The sequence below is a fragment of the Channa argus genome, chromosome 3 (assembly GCF_033026475.1).
Source record: "Channa argus isolate prfri chromosome 3, Channa argus male v1.0, whole genome shotgun sequence".
Classification (NCBI taxonomy): domain Eukaryota; kingdom Metazoa; phylum Chordata; class Actinopteri; order Anabantiformes; family Channidae; genus Channa; species Channa argus.
In genome coordinates this window covers 8772853-8794057 of record NC_090199.1, presented here as the reverse complement: position 1 = coordinate 8794057, position 21205 = coordinate 8772853, and the positions used below count along the sequence as shown (strand labels likewise).

Here is a 21205-nt window from a genome sequence, read left to right as displayed (position 1 = left end):
AAAACACAGATGCATTGCACTGGCATTTTAATTTGAAGCCAGGATGAAGGGAGCAGCTGCAGCTGCTCGGTGACGCGCTGTGACTTCACACGGACGCTGGAGGAGGACGCCGCCGCTCCGCGCTGCTCACTCACCGACTCCTCTCGTTGTCTCAGCGTGCGTCAGGCTGCAGAAACCCGGAGGGATGGAGCCAGCGGGCGCGTACGGCGCCAGGAAGGCCGGCAGCGTCGTCTTTGATCCGGTCGCCTTCTTCACTCATCCCCGGACCATCCTCAGACTGCTGTCGTGGGTAAGACATCCTCTGCAGTGTGTGGGTTATCATCAATGGACGGGCCTGTACCTGCACCCCCCCGATACATTCTGTGTCTCTCCCATTCACATTCCTCGTGTCTCTCTGCCTCCCTCTCTGCTGATGTGTCTTCTGTAGCAGGTTCGACTTTAAACCAGTTTTTCCATGAAACATCTTACTGACTTAATTTCAGAACTGTGCAGCAACATCAGAAACCATCTCAGTGATGCCTGGAGCTTCAGGGCCAGGGAATGATTGCCATATGTTTATCTGGAGCCTCTTTGTGTCTAAGCTAATGTGAAGCTTTGGCTTGAAACCCCTCTGTGACGTGATGCTGTGCAGCTGTGAGTCACCAAACAGACTTTAATAATAAGAGAATAATGGTTAACAGAAGCACCTCTGTCAATGTATTTAATTAAAAAAAAACATGATTAGGACAAAGGAAGGCATTTCAGGTTATATAGCAAAACATATCCCAAAGCAGGAGCAGTCAGGATATTAAGTACTGTAATTGTTCTAGAGGAATTCCATATGGATTCATTGGCTGATTACTTGTTCAGCTAATTTTGGAGTATTAAGATAAGATTATTCATCTCAAGATTTGATTTTACTTTGACATAAAAGCAGCAAATAGTCTCAGCTGAGGCCCCAAAACCTGCAGGCTATGTTCAGTATTAAATACACGATCAAAATAGTTACAAAGTGATACGATTAACTATTTAATTAATCAATACATTGTCACACCTTTAATAGAAATGATTCGTTACTGAAAATGCTGACAGTCCATTGTCACATAGTGTACGAGTATAAATCATGTCAGTATTTTACAGTGACTTTGTTTGCTAAGGATTAAGAAACAAAATGCTTTGAAAGACCAGCTCACTCAAAATTCAAACTGTCGCTGACATCTTCTAATGATAAGATGTTTTTGGTTTTGAGCTAAATGACAGTTTTTAGTTTTGCTTTCGTTGAGAAAACAATATTAAGCACAATGAAATGTTATAATATTTTTACCTCCTTTTAAAGTTGTATCTTTTACTTTAGATGTCACACTAAAGTTTGTGTACGAATTGAACTAACTAGCATGTTTATATTCCTCACTATGACACATTGTGTGCAGGCTAACATGCTGAATGCATTTGCTTCCTCATGAAACATTGGCAAAGCTCTTTCTTCTCTGGTGCGTTTGTTGATGCATTTTAGTTTTTTATTTGTCTGATGCTAATAATTGAAGAAAAGTATAAAGTGCAAAGTCGGGTCAGGACTGTCTTTGTTTCCTTGTGTGTGCACCATACAAACAGAACGGGGACACACTGGCCCTGTAGCTGTTCTTGTGGTCCAAAACTATCTGTCTTTTAGCATGTTAGCTGACAATCTGCTAAAATGATCGTTTTCTTAAATTGTAACTAAACCCTTTCAGTGGGAGGTCAAAATTAAAAGTCCACAGCCAATTTCTGCTGCATTTTGGGTTAATCGCGGTCTGGCAAAAAGAAATTTGTTTGTGATTCGTAAAATACTTTTTAAGAATTATTTTACATTAAGAAAACTGCTGAACGGAAACTGTATAAATGAAATGGATAAGTGGAAACAGTTTACGTTGGCAAATGTGTTCTGTACTTTTGCAGAACCGAGCCTGTATGAAATACAGTTACTTGACTCCCAGTTTACCGAATGTAGTGCTACTGTAAATAAGTTAAGCATTAGATAGATTAGAAACCTCAGAAATAAGGCTAATTGGAAAAAACGTGTTTTTCTTGGGTTTTCTTGGGATGAACAAACCCTCTAAAAGTATTACAACTATGAAAGACACATGTATCTCTCTTGTCTCTGGCTCGTGTCCACCCACACCTGAACAGAAGCAGTGTTTGTTTGTGCAGGTGTGTCAGTGTGCGACATGTGTGAGGAATGAAAGGCATTCATACATCACTGTCAGTTCACGCTTTCCCATCTTGCAGACAGTAAACCAACCCACGTGTGTCTGCAGGTTTTCTCCATAGTGGTGTTCAGCTGCATCGTGAACGAGGGCTACATCAACATCGGCAGCGAGCGTCTGCTCTGCGTCTTCAACAACAACGCTGACGCCTGTAACTACGGCATCACTATCGGCGTGGCCTGTTTCCTGGGTAGCATCTGTTTCCTGATCCTGGACGTTTACTTTCCCACCATCAGCAACATCAGGGACAGAAGACGCGCAGTCCTGCTAGACCTCGTCTTCTCTGGTATAAACAAAAACACCTTTGGTGTTGCTGAACTGTTGCTGAACATTTGTAATCAAATTTAAAGCTTATAAACAGGCACCATACTATAAATCAAGAATATTAAAAGCTGCGTGTTACACCTGCTAGTCCTGAGAGAAATACTATACAACCAATACCAACAAAAACATATGAGTTTCCAATCAACAGCTTCACCTGTGCTGTTTGGCTGCTTACACACTATAAATCTATTGAATAAACATGCTAATTATTATCATTACCATATAGCATCAAAACTGTTAAAGGGTATTTGAGAAAATAAATAAGTTATAAATATAGTTAAAAAGGCCCTGACTCGTCTTTGTTCCTCTTTTTGTCTCCTTTTCAGGTCTGTCCAGCTTCCTGTGGTTCGTTGGCTTCTGTTTTCTGGCCAATCAGTGGCAGGCAACATCTCCAGATGAGCTGCCATTGGCCCAGGGCTCTGACGCTGCAAGAGCCACCATCGCGTTCTGCTTCTTCTCCATCCTCACCTGGGTCTGTATAAGTTTATACAAACTGTCTGTGTTTGTGTATGTGTGTGTGTGTGTGTCTGCATCATCCTCATCTCTGGGTATGTGTGTGTGTGTGTGTGCTTTATTTTCAGGGTTATCACTGTCTGCTGGCAGTGAACAGATTTAGGAGCATTTCCTTCACCGGGGACAAGCAGAGGCTGCTAAGATGCCTCTCACCCTCTCTAGACAAACACAAACGCCCGTATAAAATAGGGAAAAAAATAGTGCTTACACATCCTTCATTACCATCGCTAAAGACAGGAATATATTTGCTTTTAAGTACACATGTACTACACATGTGGATTGTAGCAGCCTCTGCTGATATAATAATGTTTATGTGAGGTGCAATCCCCCCATAGGGGAGAGTTAAAGAGAAGCTTACTGAGCTTGCGTCTTTTATTGTCACGGTGGCTTCTGTCTAGGTTGTGGAATTAGCACAGATTTAGAATGAAGTTCCGTTTGAGTGCGAATGTGTGTTTAACATTGTGGGTGTGAGCAAGGTGCTCATGACAAAGAGAACACTGCTTTCAGTGAGAGGAAAATGCTTCGAACACCACGGACAGAGACCGACTGATTATCCATCGGTAACTCAATGGAGCCCATTAAAGCTGTCACCAAACCACAGCAGCCATTCATCCTGCTGTCTGAGGACTTGGAGAGGTTAAGCTATAATTGTGTCAAGGATGTACAGTACAATACAAAAGATCTATTTTGGGGTTTTGAAACAATTTCTTCCAACAACTCTGTGATGCATTACTCCAGTATTCTTCTGCTGAGAATTTATAGCATGTGGCAGAGAACAATGGTTATGACTGCAGAAGTCTACTGATTTCACACATTCAAGTCAAGAGTAGTGGCCATGTTGAGTAAATCTTTAGAGCAAAAGCCTCTGAAATTTTGTATAAATTTGTATGACGTCTTGCATTGTCTTTTTAAATGTCCACTTAGGGAAGTCTCTCTTTAGTAGGTCTCACGGGTTTGTGAAGCATAACAAGAGGCATCAACAGAACAGAGCTTTTTGTAGGGGGTCATGGGCCAACAAAAATTGGAAACATCTGTTAATTAATATAAAAAATGCCTTGTATTTTATGACAGCTAGTGGACGGATCGCCGTAAAATGTTATTCTCCATTCTGAGTGGCTTGGTAATCCCCAGACCTTTCATGCTCGGTTACAGGCAAAACCTATGCAATTCTCAAAATCATAAACCATTTTTACTGCACATTAGGGAATGTTAGAATTGCTAAGCTGAGACTGAATATTTTGCTAGAGGTTTACTGTGAAAAACAAATAATGCAATATCTCCTCCACCCTTTCTTGTGGCTAATAAGCTGGCAAGTAGTTTGATAATTACCAAAGACTGTCGGATCAGGCAACTTGCACTTTCTCCCACTATTTGCATTTTATTTTTTTGAATTTTATAATTATTTTTTTACATGTTTAAACCTGATGGCTCAGAACATGCAGCTAAGACATTTTATTCCATAGACACGTAGAAGAGTTTAGGTAGGTTTTCACATTCAGGAAATTTATTTTGGTTTGTCTTTTTTTTCAGCAAATCACTGCAAATGTTCTATTCACAATTTGCAACCAATTGCAAAAAGTAAAAATGATTAAATTATGTGAAACGTAAGTTGCGTTACTGCTCTTGGTTATGGTTTTGCAAAGTGACTTGTTTGTGCTTATTGAACATGTAGAATCATTATCATTAGTTTTGTTGTAGTGAAAGTGCTAGAACAGCAATTGCATGTTTTTAATTTAAGCAACAACAGCCTCTGATGATCTTTGTGTTACCAACAGTTTGTGCTGACGTTGAGTGCACTGCGACGCTTCTTAACTGGCAGCAACACAAACTTGTTTACATGGCAACACCTGGACCCTGCACCCAGCAACATTCGAGCTACACCGTACCCCATCGCTAACGGTGCTACCATAGTAACCACAAACCCATATCAAGCCCCACCCTTCACTGAAACCCTGGACCCCCAGAAACTCACACAGCAGAGACCCATGGCTCCAGCCTTCTAGAGCCAGACAGAAGTAAGAAAGAAAGAAAGACAGAAAGAAGGAAAGAAAGAAAAAAGAAAGGAGGAGGTTTGAGTTCAACAAGGCTGCATATGACACAGGCACAGACGACATCCTGCCTCACTGTTTAGTGGCTTTCCATCCTCTGGGGGAGAGTGGTGGGAGTTCGGGTCATGTGAATTATGATCTGTTTTCACCATGGCAACTTCTGGCTCAGCTTTGTTAGTTGTAAACCTCTGTGTCTTCTGTTCATACACACACACACACACAGGTATCAATGCACGCAAACACCTTTCACATCTGAAATAAATCTACTTTACAGTACATGTATAGTGTAGTGTATATACACCCAGAGTACACGCAGACACACACCTTGACTGCATGTTTATAGGGTGAGGTGCAGATTAAAATAGATGTAGATCAGTGATGATGCTCCATCTGCCTTATTAAGGTAAACAAGGTTTTTAGTGAAGGAAACATGGAGTCCAGTGAAGCTTTGTAGCTCAGTTTATCTGTTTCTGTTTGCCCTCAATCAGTCTGACCAATCACAAGCTGCCCTGCAGACATGTAACCTACCATTGGCTGAAAATTGAGACAGACAGCTTGACCAATAGGATTTGAGCAAACAAGGGCAGAGGTAGGTGCATTTTAATGACAGGGAAAGTAAGGGAAGGACAGCTTAATGCATTCTGAATGCTATAGTGTTTCAGTGTAAATTATTCATGTGATTCAATATTTTATTGTGATATGCTAAAGTGGTACAATGAATATGAAAATAAAATCTATTCACCACCACCACATATGAGCTGGGTGTCTGCTTTTGTTCACACCATCATTGAATAATTTGCATCTTTGCTTTTTTGCAATGTGAGAAACTCTTTTAAATATAATTATGTACTGACACCCAGATGCAAGGATGTGTTAGGCATATTAATCAACATCTGCTGGAACACCATGATTAGATATGGTACTTGAATTATGTTGAATTCATTAACAGCAGCATGCAGCAGCTGTATGTTGGCTTTATTTTTGAACACACCATGCCTGGTTCCATCATACTTATTATTATTTTTTTAATCTCTTTATATTGGTTACAAGAGGAGATTTAAAGGCAGGGTTATGGAGTCAAAAGAAAGTCAGACAGTTAGTGGTTTTATTCCAGCACTGTCCAATCATGTAACCACAGGTGAACTTACTGTACATGATTCACTGCTTCCAAGAATCTGCAGGAACATTATGCATCATCATCATCATCATCATCATCATCATCACTATAATTAACATATTTGACATCCCCAACATCCATCATCACAAGCACCAGCAGATAACCTGACATTCAAAAATGTAGAAATTCACCTTTGTAGCGCTCACACCATCACTGCTTTGTTAATAAAATATAATTATTTACTTAGCCTTTGTCTACAAAGTTTCACATGCTGTTATTATCACCTGAATAAGCCCTTCTTTACATCTTTTGTCCACATTTGCTTCTTTCTGTCTACACACTCACCACACAGTATAATCTCTTCTAACATCGGACGACACGGGCCAGCTCCAGCTTCCGACAGTAGGGGGCAATGTAGCGCCAAGGAGCTCTGATCACATGCTTCAAACTCACCTGTGTCTGAACTACCTCTACCCTGAGAATACTAAGACAGAGGAAAGGAAAGGGAGTGAGAAAACTAAGCTGACTGAACGTTCAAATGAGTGGAAACGGGAAGAAGCGAGGTAGAGACTGCCAAAGCCTAGGTCACACTACATAACTCTAATCTAGAGGCTCTAATAGTGAATTGATTTTTTTGACTGTCAGGGTTGGGTAGACTCAGACGTGGGAGGAAAATCCCACAAAAATCAACAAGATATCAAGACTGTATTCCAAGAATGATCCGGCAACCTCCAGTGGCAGAAACATCAGGATATAAGTCATATAAGTCAGCTTTCCACCAAAAAGAAAAGCCAACTTGGTTAAATATATTTTTCTTATCTGCTCAACTTTAACTGTACTGTACAATTGTTGTTGTGGAGGAATACACTTTCTAAAATGTGCATCAAATTATATAAGTGTGCAATTACAAATTAGGCATTTTCATATAAAATCTTTGTGAGTTTACAACTTGAAAATCAATTTTTAAACATAAACTATAATTTATGCACCACAGAGGAAGAGATTAGGAAGTTTGCTGAAAGTAAACATTTCTAGCAACGTAGAACATTAAACAGGTTGCTGATTTTGGATGTAAATAATTATCCAGACTGGCAATGAAAGTGACAATGAAATAATAGCTCAAATTCCAGTGAAAATTCCTATCTCTGGGCGAAGGACATTGGGTATAATATAAAAGAATTTGAAGACGTCACTTTTGAGTTTAGAGAATCAAAAAATGCTTTATAGTCTTTAGTGAGAAAATAAAGAATAAATTCATAGGTAGGGCAAAGTAACTGTTGCAGTCCTAGCTGTGTTGGCTGTTGTCTACATTTGTACATGATGACATCAGGCTGTAAGTTTTATCTTATACTCTGACCTAGGCTTGAGACACAAGTATAAGGATAAGAGTGAGGGCATAAGAGGAAGAGCAAGCAAAGGGTGGGTTAAGGTTTGAGTAAATACGGCCGGGGCATGACTACCATGTCTGAACTAAAGCTAGGACTAGGACAGAAGAAAAGAAAACATCTTCTCGTGTGCATCTTGTGTGCAAATTGCACAAAGGGGTAAAAGTCTTTGAACACATACACGCTCATACACACAAGTCTGATAGAGGCAAACACCCTGTGAAAATCTTGATTGGACGACAACGATGAGGGGCATGGCCCGAAACAGGAAACAGGTATCCTGCTGTTTCGGACTGCAGCTCCCGCCCCTCTCGTGATGATGCACGTTTGGCTCCTCTGGAAAGAACAACCACCACCCTTCTCTGGGTTTGTTTAATCATCCACAGAGCTCCCGTCCGGCTGATTAGGAGAGGGGAATGTGGCGTCAAATGACAGAGTCCGCCTTCTCAGCTCAACACAGCTGTCCGTCAGCTGGGTTGCCATAGTAACCGGTTCCTCCCCCGGTGGCGGGCTCATCCTCTGCTTCCTGTTCCTGTCCGACACAGGAGACATTGATTGGCTGAGGCGGCTCCTGTGCTCCACTGGGCTCGGGGAAAGGTGTGCAGAGTTGGGAGGAAGCTGCGTGTGTGAGTGTGTGTGAACAGAATTGTTTATTCGGCTGACCTCCTCGTCAGCATCGTCCAACTGGGGGCTGGGGTCAGAGCCAAGGCATGGGATTGCTGTTCTGGAGCTACAGAGTGGAGCTGATGGGGTGCATTCACCTCTGAGGACCCTTAGACTGGCTAGGCTCTGTGGACTGATAGGCGTCTTCTCGACATCTGTGTCTGGTTGTGAGCCACAGATGGCCTGTACCTGTTCCTGTTCGGTGGCTTCATTATGGCTCCGGCTGTGGCTCCTGCATGAGATGACCCTCTGGGGATGTGTATATTTCAGCGTGTGTACACTGGACGATCGCTGGCATTGCGGCGTGGAAGACACGGCAGGCATGGTGTGGTGAGGCTCTGCTGGGTCGTCAGCTGAGTCGCTCTGATCCAGAGAGTCGCAGCGCACAGCCTCCTGCACAAACAGCACACGCACACAGACATCACACAATTTGCATAATGTAAAAATACAACCTGATAGCTTGGCAACAAAAGAGCAGAAACAGAAGTGTGTGATCAAAACAGAAAATGCAAAATAGTAACATTTCTTATTTATTCAAACAAAAGAAAATCAACAGCACCTTGGCAGAATTTTGTAAAAGTTTATTATCTAGTGCAAAGTACTTGGTTAGTTTGGTCACTGTAAGCATAGCTCCTGTTACAGATCACAAAGCGACAACAAAGTTAAACATGAGAAACAAAATCCACAGCCCTTATTATAAATAAAAGTTAATTCTTAAGTTAATTTGAACATATAGTTGAGCAGTCGGAATTTCATGGCCCAGTGGGTATTTCCTTATTTGTACTTATCTAACAGCGAGAAAATATTCCTGCAGTGCAGCTCAGAAGTCAACTTCATTATAAACTTGTTTTGAAACACACTTACTTGATTTGTTTAACCCTGACTGCTAATACCTTTTATTAGCTTTGTCTGAACTGAGGACTGTGGATTTTTCCTGCTTGTTTACATTATTATAAGGCTAAAAAAGGATGTCCGCATAATTTAAAGGCGAAACACTTACAATAACAGATAAGTCAATATGTAAGATTCAACCTTTTTACAAAAAAACATTGTGTGGGACACACAACTAGGACACTGGTGTAATCAATCCAATTTCCCGAATTCATAAAACACATTATCTAAAGTCTTTTCTCCTTCTAACAGTAAACAAACACAAAGACAAACTTCAAACTACATTAACTCAACCTGCCCAGCGAAACCAAACAATCGCCTCAAAATGATATCTTTGCTCAAAACCAAACACCAAAATGACACAGGACAAGCCAATGCATACAACACAAAACAATACAAAACACTGTACTCTCATTAGAGATTAGAGAGAACAAAAATGTTCACTCATTAGAGATTAGAGAGAACAAAAATGTTCACTCATACTTTTGCTTAATTTGGCTTTTAAAAAAACACTACTACTGCTACTAACTTTAAGTATACTGGAAAACATTTTGTCTCAGCATCAGTCCTCTGATCAGAGGACTTTCTGTGGCCTTCTTCAATTTACCTGGGTCAATTTACATTATTAGATGTGTAAATAATTGACAAGTATCCTCTAATGCTCCTTATTGTATTGTGACTTTGAGGTGGAATTTTATTAATGTCCTGTTGATGGAGGCGACTGAGAATGAAACCAAACTATGCTCCTGTTGTTCTAACTTCATCTGATTTGAGCACTCTTCTTCACAGAAGTCTCTAACCAACTCACACATCTTTTGCACTTGAACTGGCTTATTAACTGGCCAATTACTGACTGGACACAAGTGCGTACAGTTTTTACCCTCCCTATGTTAACAATGACAAAAGCGTGCTCTTTGTGATAAAACGTTTGTGGCCTGTGTGCACAATGTGTTTTGTCAGTAAGATGTGAGACAGTGTTTAGAGTTTTGTATGAAGGTTGAATCAAATTTGAAAACTGTGTCTAATTAGGTGAAAACTTTTAGATGTTTAAAAAACAAATACTGTGCACGAGTTTTCTTCCAGCACTGGAGTTAAGTTCTTTATCAACTCAGAAAAACCGTAAATTTGAATTAGCTTATCATAATGGTAATGCTATTTGAAGATATCATGAAGCATTGATGTAGTTTTGAGAAAAATGATGCAAACCTAGCGCTCACTGTGATACATTACACAACTCAGCATGTCTTAAAGCCCTGCAATTAGTTTCCCACGTTACAAAGAAATAAAGCAAAAATAATAGCTATAGAAGAGAAAACGGGAGAAGAAAAGGGACACAAAGGAAAGATATAAGAAGAAATGTTGGGAGGAGAAGAAGCAAGACAGGGGAGAGAAGAAAAGAAGAGTAGAACAGAGCAGAACAGACACGAGAAGAGAAGAAAAGAAAAGAAAAGAAAAGAAGTGATAGTGACTCACTTGTCTCCGTAGTTGTCTGCTCGCAGCGCGGAAAGATGCTGGTCTCTTCAGGACTGAACTGTCTGGAACGTAGGAGGGACTCAGCTTGTTTCTGTCTAAACTGTCTTCAGGACTGAGCCAACGAGAAACATGGGCACTGTGAGAGGGACTCAGTCTGAGTGACGGGTGCCTGTCTATACTGTGACTGGACATGAGCTTTGGTCTGTCTGTGTTCTGTTCTTGATTCGGCCTGTATCCATCCATACTGTGAGTCGAACTGAGTCTGTGTCTGTTTATCCGATGGGTCGGGCTGTACCGGCACCCGTCTATACTGTGAGCTGAATTAAGTCTGTGTCTCTTTATCCTGTGAGCTGGACTTAACCTGTGTGCGTCTATACTCTCTGTTGGACTCCGTCTGTGTGAGCAGCATCTGTCGATGCTCTGGGAGGTGCTGAGGCAGATCATCGGCCTTAAGCTCCGGCCAGATCCCAGTGAAGCGTGGCTGATGGAGGGCAAAGCTCCTGGAACCTGCAGCAGTGAGCCGCCTCCACTGGAGCCCAGAGATGACATGGAGCCTAGAGCAAGTAATGGCAGAAATGGCAAAAATCACATGAAAAAAAAGTTCTTGTGTTATTTCTGTTAGGTATATGGGTTCTAGTTTTTAGAACTCTAAAAGGGGATATTGTACATTTTTCTTAACATATCCCATGATAAAAATAAATGAGCAATTAACGATGACACACAGTGCAGTATCGTAGCTCATTCCTCTGTGCCACACGGCTCCATTTTTGTCATAAAGTTATTGAAAACACGTTAATGAGCCCCAGTGTTGCACTGGGTGAAATGTTCCTTCATTTTAATGAACATGGACATTGTAGTTTATTCTGGGTAAGGAGCATTTAGTCCTGCTGTGGTAAATACTCACTAAAGCAGTAGTTTCCAGTTCAGGTGTGCCATGGGATTTTATGACTACCATACATTATTATTGGAATATGCAATTTAAAAAAGGTATGAATTCATTTTTTCATTTACTGTATCAGCACTTTGTATGCATATGCAAATTCAGTGCTTCTGCTGGTAAATGTATCCACACGGGAGAATTGGTTAGGCCACTGAAATAAAATGCATCTCTCTCCCATCACCACGTCCCATGTCTTAAACTTAAAAAATGTAAGTTTAATTACAGCCTTAAATTTGATATCCCACAATCTAATAAGTAATTACAGAAATTGAGTAGATTTAATGTTACGTGGTCAAATAAAACGCTCTTAATCTTCAGCTCATCGAGTCTAGTTTTATTTTTCCCTCACACCAACAAAAATTTTAAAAGCTCCCCCCTGCTCTTGCAGTTTTTCCTTAAGATGACAGGATTCAAGGAAAAACTGTTTTATTTACCAATGATACTAAGCTAAAAATGAACGCCTGAGTTTTTAGGGCTTAGGTCAGGCATTATATTAACTAGAATGTGGACACAACAAAAAATAACAGGATAAGAGTCCTGTTAAAGTGATGAGCAGGTGTTTCCCACAGTGAAAGGTTAGTATAACTCTGCAGAGGCAACCTTAATGTTAACCAACATGAACTAGCACATAACTTTCACTGAATGAACATGAGATGACGAAAACATGTATTCGGACAAAGAGGGAGAGCCAGTAGGGGAGAAGGAGGGAGTGTGTGTGATGAGAGTGGTATTTTTCCAGGGGTGTGCCTGAGACACAAAAGGCTGGAAAACCACTGCACGAGGCCTGACCACTACACTCCTATACAGTGAAATGATTGAAAACTACACTGTATTTCAGCAAAAAGTGTATAAATTAGGCATCTTGGAGCAAGGTGGTAGAGTAGTTAAGGTGATTAAACATCATTGACTATGATGGTTAAAATACTCTGGGTTTTAGAGCTTTGGTTATTTTTCTTTGGTCACTACATACAGTATATTGTAGTTAAAGGCTGTTGTGCTTTTATTAGATTTCAACTAAACCCAGCCTGAAAACAAAGTGTAGGATAAGACCAGCAGCAATGTCCCCAATGTTCTTCACAGACAAACGCTAGTAATGTAAAATGCAAAAAAAATCTCCCTCTTTTAGGTCTATAATAACAGTGCTTCTTGTTGTGCCATGTCACATCTTAACTGCCTTCTCTGCTATTTATGGAAGCAATAATGTTTATAGCAATCAGTGGGTGGTTGTATAAAACAGTATAAAACTGTTCCTTAATTTAATTGGCAATAAACAAGCAAAGTACCTGAGTAGCTGTAGCCGGAGCTGGCCTCGTGGCCAATGGGAGAATAAGGGGAGAATCTGAGTGGCTGAGCGTAGCTGTCGCTGGGGAGAGACAGCATGCGTCCCATACTTACAAGGTTGCCATGGGAACACTCCTCATCCTCAACCTGCACCTGCCACATGAAATCATCACCGCTGTCATTGCATTATCACTTCCACCCCCCTCCCTTCCACATTTGCAACAAATACAACCACTTGCTGTGCATTACCTGGGCAGGTGTGTCCCCATTTGGCCCGGGGTCCCCACCCTGAGACGCAGTGCTAAGGCGTTGGTTGGCCTCCTCCCTTTCCTTCTGCTCCTCTCTCTCCCTCCTCTCCTCCATCTCCTCCAGCTGCGCCTCCTTGTTGCTCTCCTCCAGGTGCTTCATCAGAACGGCTACGACCACATTGACCAGCACGAACTGAGCCGTCAGGACGAAGGTGACGAAGTAAACGGGGGAGATAAATGGCAGATAGGAGAGGCAGTGGCGATCCTGGGGGCGACACTCGCGCAGTGTGTCCTGGACAACAAGGATAAGAGAAAAGAGCAGTGAAGAACACTTATAATAGATAAAGGGATCAAGGGCACGTCCAGGCATATTAATGCACAAAAACGTATTCCCTGTCCTCTCCAACAGGGGGAGATGTTGATCTGAGCTTGGGATAATGTTGAGCCGATCACAGTAGAATAATACGCTGCCCTCACCCTCTAATGTTAGCAGCTCATAAAAATAGTGATCTGCTCTCTGCTTAATGCAATGCCTGTCTCATAACCAACGCTCCGAGAAACACACAGATATGCACAGACACAAACACGGACTTTGTCATCTCTCCATCTTCTTAAAAACTCCCACAGAGCAGAGGCGAAAAAGAGAAATAACCTTCATAATCCCATTCCAGTTGTCACCGGTAGACACCCTGAACAGTGTGAGGAAAGCCATGCCAAAGTTGTCAAAGGTAGCGTGGCGACTAAGACCCTCACACGGGTTCTCCTCTGAACACTCTGAAAGAGGATGAAAGAGAAAAAGAGTATTAGAGGCAGTAAGCGTGGGACAGGAAGGCAAGGGGAGAGAAGAAGGAGAATTGTGTGTAGATTAGAGCAAAGATTCGAACATTGATTCTGAATAAATATATATATATATAAAACAAAATGTATTCATGTTAAGTAATCCACGGATATCTCACCAGTGTCAGCTGAGACACACACCCACCCACGCAGCATCAGCACTGATTTATATGCATGCACACACACTCACGTGCTCGTGCACACAAACGTGCATACACACACGCACACACTAACCCAGTTTTCCAAAGAGCTCAACTCCCAGAGCTGCATAGATGAAGAACAGCAACATGAAGAGCAGACCCAGATTCCCCACCTAGACAGACGCACGCACACACAGATATATACAGTGAATGATACACAGAAAAAAAGACATGTACAGTATACGTCGAGAGAGACGCACACATGCAAACAGATAGAAATAGGCCATAGACAGAGACTGCTAAGCCCTATGCTGCATCCATGTTTACTATTGTACATCTTAAAAACTAGTATAGCAGGAGCCGTCATTGCACCTGGAGTTGAATCACATCTCAGATTTCCGTTTGAAAAACACACGTACACCTTTACAGCCTGTATCCTGTTCTCCTGAAGGACAAACTGTTTATTTCAAATTTCAAAACCGGCCACAGGGACTTGGCTCGTCTTCACTCACGGCAGGAGGCACAGAGCTGTGTAATTACTGTCGATGACGGATAAATCGACAGATGACGCGCAGAGGGGAATAAAAAGCACTCGGACACCACTGCAGAGACCTGGGTTCAATCTTTGGCAGTGATGTGTCACTTCAAAGACAACTTTGTGGACAGAAAGGCAGCGAAGGATTATGGGTAGTTTTCTGCACTAGAGATTCCTATTGATTTGCTGGAACACACATGAGATGAACATGAGATCTATTAGGAAGAGTCAAGATACTGTGCTACGAAAGGTATAATCACTCACTGAAATGTGGGAGGAAAATTAAAGTGAATCTAATTTAGCTTCAGCTCAAACACAGGACCACACCTACAATAGTATTTAAATGTCTTCCAGTGCTTTGTTGTCATTTACCGTGCGCCACCTTCCCTCCCCCTTCTGTCGTCTCTACTCTGTTATCCCTCGAGGGTCCACCAGAACTGTGACAGATCCTTCCTGAAGTCTTCCTCGCACTAGTGCCATCATCCTACTCAACCATTCATCATCAGTCATCTATAACTGGTTATATGTTTTAGATTGAAAAATAGTAAATAGCCAAACTAATGACTAAAATGCTAAAATGCTGATATTTTGCAGTGATGCAGATATTTTGCACTCATGTTTGACATGTTAGTGTGTTATCTCACTAACATTTGCTAATTACCAAAAAACTCAAGCAAAAGTTCAGCTGGGGATGAATGAATACCTCTGGTTATAGATATTTATTCATAAACCAGAGTTCGACAAGTAGGAGTATTACCTGGTTTTAGTGCTAGAAAAGTTGTGGGATCACAGAGATTACTGTGATGTATCCTGGGGGGAAAAGTATCTGTATCCAATTTCATGACAATCCCAACAGTGGTGAGACATTTCTCTCAGAGGAACAAACATTACAGTGGTAACAGAAGACAGGTCAGTATAGCAGTCAATTAATTAGTAATCAACCACTTAACATCATAGAAATTTGTAGAAAACGTCATTATATATGGCTTTATTTCACCGTGGACCACCACTTGTTATCCCTTGAGCTGAGCCATTAACGTTTCTAAAGACAAAAACATGTGCATCTAATGATTTGGACTCATGGATTGTTTGCACGTGAATTTCTTATAAACAGCAAAGTGTGAAAAATGGAGTATAGTAAGTGAGACATGTGCCATCACAGAGGGCTAGAACAAGAAACTCAGACCAGGCCTTAAAATTGTTGCACTGGATCACAGTTCAATGTCATCTGGATTAACCAGATATGTGCATATTTGGTTAAGTTTGTCTTGTACAGTTTTTGCTTTTTTTAGTTTAGTTTGTCTGTTGCATTGGAACAGAAGAAAAACTGCTATGATAACTTGACAGAATTTTACAAATCCTGCCTTAAAGGAGAATAAACTGCTGTGGTGTCTTTGTGCCTAATAAGCTTTAGGATCAAACCTCCTGTGTTATTTTTTTTTTAGATTCAGCTAAACACGAGGATATCCTCATGCTCCCTTAATGATTTTTTGGTGTCACCAGGCCAACACCAGCTGGGGAAATCTGTGATGCTATAAAATATTTTGGGAGGCAGTCATTTCCAGGACTCATAACATGCAAAGTAAAACAAGGTGTCTGCAGTTTATCAGATCTGGAACTCGGGGTAACAGTTAAGCAGACATCTTCTGTTTGACAGAATCAGTGCTGCCTCTTACCTGAGGCAGTGCTTGCATCACTGTGTCCAACAGAGCTCTCATTCCTGTAGCCATCTTCAACAGCTTCAGCACTGAAACATTGTCATGTGTCAGCTCTTATCAGCCACATATCATCCTGATTGTTTGTTTGCTTTTATGTTTGTGTCACTGTGTGTGTACCTCGTGTTATCCTCAGGACCCTCATGATGCGTATGATGGTGGGGTTGATAGGCAGGGAAGCGCTGAGGTCTATTTCCTCCAATGCGATGCCCATGATGGACAGCAACACAATGGCAAGGTCCAACTGGTTCCATCTTGACACACACAGACACAATTACAGTTTACTTATGGATGAAGCTGCATGTTTGTGCCTCTGTATTCATGTGAGAGTGTGACTACCTCTCTTTGAAAAAACGACGCAGGCCAAATGCGATGAGTTTCAGAATTGCCTCAATGACAAAAACCAGCGTGAAGACGTAATTGCAGTACTTCAGTATCTCTTCAAGGTACTGCAGGACACACACACACACACACACACTTCAAAAACACACTCTACTGTACTATACCACTTCATTACTATGGTTCTAGGACAGGTGTTGCCATGGTTACCTTAGGCTGGTTGTAATGCTCCATGCTCATGGTGAGGAGGTTTGTTAATATGATGATAGTGATGAAGAGATCCAGGTAGTTGCTCGTGCACACGGTATGAATGGATCGACGCAGTGGGGAGTAGTCAGCGTAATATGGCTTCTCTTGGGCCCCTGTTTTCACACACACACACACACACACACACACACACACACACACACACACACAGAGTCATTAAAATGCTTCTGAAAGAAAAATATGATATGGGCTATGAAGTCACTGATGAAGTCTGTGCCAAGTGGTGTACTGCTGTGTGTGAGGGAGCATATGTGTGTATACACACTAAAAGTGCCACCTCAGGAATTCAAGCCTATCCATCACATACACACACACTCCGTGGCACCTCAAGGTGTCTTTGGGCAGAAACCCTCGCTGTCTGCAGCCAGACAGTTAACTGACTAAGAGGAAAGAAGTACTAGAGATTACACTGCAGAAAGAGAGGACAGAGGGAGACGGAAAAAGTGTGTGTGTGCAGGATTAAGTGAGTATTTGAGCATAATTTGAGCAGAAATGTTTCATGTACTAACACAGTATGTACTTTATGTAGAAAAATGAAGTTCACCATGTAACATCTACAACACACAGTATGGCCCAAAGACCTTATGTTGTTTAGGTTAAGTCTGGGAGTGTGGCTCACCGCATTAGTCTGTTCTCTCCATTCACTTATTATGTACAGTAGAGGGCTGCAGGGGGACAAGAGCTGATCTCAATTGACCTTAGATTGAGAGGAAGGGTACACCCTAGCCCTAATTTGGGGATTTTGGAATTAACTTAGAACTCTCTAAGGAAACCCACATTCCCTAAATAGAGAGCACGTACACTGTACACAGAAAAGTGTAAAACATTTTGTAGCTCCAAACATTCTGATGCCTCTGTGCACAAAGTCGGGTTTAGTATGTAGAAGAACTGGACCCGCAGGGAGGGGGTGAGAGGGGTCCCCAGGTGTGGCACTGCACATTAGTTGTTTTTTCACACATGTTTTATCACATTAGAATTTCTTTGCAGTTGGACCCAGGCAGATTATTCCTGCAAGGAATGGGTTTTTACCTAAATAGTAGAATACATAAAAGCCAGGCTTATCATCCAGCATTATTCTACATATCCACAGTCCAGTTGTGTCATAAATCTGGCAGATCTCAATCACATTTCTAGTGTCCAGTAAAGGCTATTGGTTCTTTTTTTCACATTGTTTATCGGCCATTTTTTCTTACACCATTACGCCAGCAAAGGGTAAAACACAGTTCTTTCATTTGCTAGCAACATGAACTAATATATTGGTAAAGACAAAGTCAATACTACTGAAGGCATCATTCCATATCAATGTCAATGTCATTTTCCATAAAATATAGTTATTTATGCACATTTAAACGTGAATTTCACGCTTCAGAGATGTGAACCACTCAAGCTAAAAATAGAGTTGACGCGAAAAGATAGCAAAGCAGAGAAAAGAGCCACACATAAGCTGCAAGTAGACACGGATAGAGTGGACATTGACGCTCCGACTGGAAAGGCAGTAGATCACCTCAGGCAGCCGTAGTGTAGCCAGAACTAATTAGACACTGAAAATTCTGCTCTCGTGGACAAATGGGGGCAAATTCCTGCAGCCAGGGTCCATAATTTGCTGGAAAGCTTTTACACAAGAGTGTGGAGAAGGGAGCATAGCAGTAGATTAATGCCAACCATTTGGGAATTGCAGGTGCGACAGTAACATGCGTTGTTCAGGTGTCCACATACTTATGCCCCCCCACTCCCCATCCCTCCCCCCTAGGGCTTTCTTACTTCTCCTCCTCTTCTCCAACCGTCTCTGACGTTTCTCCTCCCTCATCCGTGCCTCCTCCTCCTCCTGCTGCTGGCGACACTTATGAAAGTTTTCCACCACCACGCCCACAAACATGTTGAGCACAAAGAAGCTGACGATGAGGAGGAAAGAGATGAAGAACAGCAGCATCCATGGATTGTTGTTTCTTATTGGCTGCAGTAAGAGACAAAAGGGAGACAATGGAAGAGGAGAAGAGAGGAGGCAGCATGGGGACACAAACAAAACAGAGGAGGACCAAAGAATGACGACACAGAGTGAGGTGGAGAGAGTATAAACAAAAAGACAATGTAAGACCTGAGTCAGCAGCGAAACTGCCAACACTGCCAACTCACATCTATTTATCCATCAGCCTTTTTTCTTTCCTCACACCTCCCTTCTCTCCTGAAATATTTCCCCTTTCTGCTTGAAACAACAACAATGATCAAAAGGTGCCTCAGACTTACACAAAACAGAACTAAAACACAGTCAAATATGATACGCACTGCACATACAGTCTATATGTCTCCCCGACGCTCATTTTTTACTACCCACACCCTCTTATGCACGTGTGCTTTCACCTGCTGGTTCACCCCAACAGCATCCAGGCCGTCATACATGATGCTCACCCAACCGTCTTTACATGACAGCACAAACAGTGACATCAGCGCCTGGGAGAGTGAGACACACATAAATCACCGCCCTGCTACCAATCAGTTTGTAACAGCAGGAAGTGATGCTTGGATGTGTGAGTGCAAGAAAGTCTGTCACAAACCTGTCCCAGGTTGTCAAAGTTGTACTTCCGTCGCACCCAGCGGTATCCAGCTTCCCGGCACTGCGTTTTATTGGTTATGTTACTCACGTCAAGCCCCTCACAGTGGAAGAATTTGCCTTTAAACAGCTGGATCCACAGACAGATGTGTGCATTCAGATAAAACACTAACATCAACATAATGTAAACAAAGCTTCATAAAGCAGATAAAGGTTTGTTGTATTTATGTACAGTAAATTACTCATCCAGTGCCTACAAGCACAGAAACACTCCAGCATGGACTGTTCTTATTACAGCATAAGCCAGTGGCAGTGCATTTCTGAGAAATATATGCCTGTTTGTTAATATTAGCCTCAGCACTCATCAAGCATAATTTCCTGTGTAAGCATTAAATCTGAATATACCAGAAGGATTTGCAGAAATGGGAGCCAGCATCAAAAAGGAGGAGAGCTATGAGAAGGCTGTTACTGTACATTTAATGGCTTTTGTAAAAACCACCATAAAGAAATGCTGAAAACAACAAAGTGCTTCCCAACAATAAGCATATTCAATATAGCCTTTTGACAAAAAAAAAGTTGAATATATTAATGAGTTACAAAATCATAGTGTGTGGTGACCTATTATTTTTCCAGGACAGGCAGTTAGATTATGATGTGCATTCAGCAGACTCTTCTTTTTGACTCTGAAAGTTTAACCAAATTTTACGTTTAAAGGACTTTTAGGGGGCTTTTTTGTCACATTTGTCATATGAGCATATCTTTCTGTTTCATTTTATTGCTTATACTGTTATCATATATGAGCCCCGATGTAGACAACACGTAGAGTCCCAAACCACAGGATTAAGGCCTTTCTAATTTGTTTCAAATGGGGCTTTACTTTGTAGGTATCACTTTGCTTTGAATTTTTAAAAACTAGGATGAAGGTTGCCTAAAATGAATAAATAATATAATGAATTAATTATTGCTAATAATAATATAAAAATCTAGTTGAAAGTTGGATTTTAAAACTACATTCTCAGCACAACCCCCCTGTAGTTGTACCATTGTTTTTTTAATTACTTCCAGGGATGCTGGCGCATAATCAGCAGCTCATTTCCATTTCCTCCCAATTTTTCTCCTGACTTTTTATTACCTAAAGCATTTTCTGAGCTCTGCCTCATTTTTTTTTTTTTTTTTTTTAAACCCTGGTGATCAGTGTCTTCTACGAGCAGAAAACACAACAAGCTTTGGATGTTTAGGGACATAAAACTGTGTGAAAATAAGGTACATGTTAAAAAAAGGCTTTATATTCAGTCGATGAACAGTCAGTATAAACAATTACCTGAACTCCTAATATTCCAAACACAATGAAAAAAGCACAGCAGATGAGAACAATATTCCCAATGGGCCTTAGAGATGTGATCAGAGTCTCCACCACCAGTTTTAGACCTGGAGCTCGACTTATCACCCTGCAACACAATCAGAAATGCAGGTTAAACACCAGATAATAACAAGACGTAAATTTAGGAGAAAATCACTAATGTACTGTACCTACCTGAGAGGTCGCAATGTGCGGAGCAGGCGAAGCACACGCAGGATGCCAAAGATTCGATTACCACCTGCTGATGCGATGGAGACCAGGATGTCCACCAGTGACACAAACACCAGCAGCCCGTCTAATATATTCCAGCTGCTCTGCAGGTACACACCATTTCCAAAGTACAGGCCCATAGCTACCAC

General features: G+C 41.5%; 2 protein-coding genes across 3 annotated transcripts in view; one reads left to right on the top strand and one right to left on the bottom strand.

Annotated features, from left to right (window-relative positions):
• Position 1: 1 nt before the first annotated feature.
• LOC137123621 (synaptogyrin-3-like) lies at positions 2–5859 on the top strand. The gene is made up of 4 exons (XM_067497649.1): positions 2–289; positions 2274–2508; positions 2873–3018; positions 4835–5859. The coding sequence occupies exons 1-4, from the start codon at positions 185–187 to the stop codon at positions 5060–5062; spliced, it is 714 nt and encodes a 237-aa protein (XP_067353750.1). The 5' UTR covers positions 2–184; the 3' UTR covers positions 5063–5859.
• A 339-nt stretch (positions 5860–6198) lies between these two features.
• The window catches only part of LOC137123618 (voltage-dependent T-type calcium channel subunit alpha-1H-like), a 46676-nt gene continuing 31669 nt past the window's right edge, over positions 6199–21205 (bottom strand). Inside the window, exons 21-35 of one of the 2 annotated variants that reach the window (XM_067497645.1) lie at positions 21021–21205; positions 20808–20934; positions 19491–19616; positions 19297–19386; positions 18700–18892; positions 16882–17033; positions 16672–16781; positions 16453–16586; positions 16294–16364; positions 14177–14255; positions 13758–13879; positions 13107–13397; positions 12860–13010; positions 10637–11190; positions 6199–8665 (exon numbers count right to left, since the gene is read on the bottom strand). In XM_067497645.1, coding sequence (XP_067353746.1) covers positions 7982–8665; positions 10637–11190; positions 12860–13010; positions 13107–13397; positions 13758–13879; positions 14177–14255; positions 16294–16364; positions 16453–16586; positions 16672–16781; positions 16882–17033; positions 18700–18892; positions 19297–19386; positions 19491–19616; positions 20808–20934; positions 21021–21205 — 3069 coding nt within the window. In that variant the 3' untranslated portion in view covers positions 6199–7981. The remainder of the gene's footprint in view (positions 8666–10636; positions 11191–12859; positions 13011–13106; positions 13398–13757; positions 13880–14176; positions 14256–16293; positions 16365–16452; positions 16587–16671; positions 16782–16881; positions 17034–18699; positions 18893–19296; positions 19387–19490; positions 19617–20807; positions 20935–21020) is intronic. The other variant, XM_067497646.1, reaches the window with a different exon arrangement.

What these genes read in the sequence shown, in the direction of transcription:
- LOC137123621 (XM_067497649.1), top strand. Translation starts at nt 185, where the DNA reads ATGGAGCCAGCGGGCGCGTACGGCGCCAGGAAGGCCGGCAGCGTCGTC. An exon ending in TCCTCAGACTGCTGTCGTGG is followed by an intron (nt 290 to 2,273) that starts GTAAGACATCCT and finishes GTGTGTCTGCAG; the next exon opens with GTTTTCTCCATAGTGGTGTT. An exon ending in TCTTCTCCATCCTCACCTGG is followed by an intron (nt 3,019 to 4,834) that starts GTCTGTATAAGT and finishes TGTTACCAACAG; the next exon opens with TTTGTGCTGACGTTGAGTGC.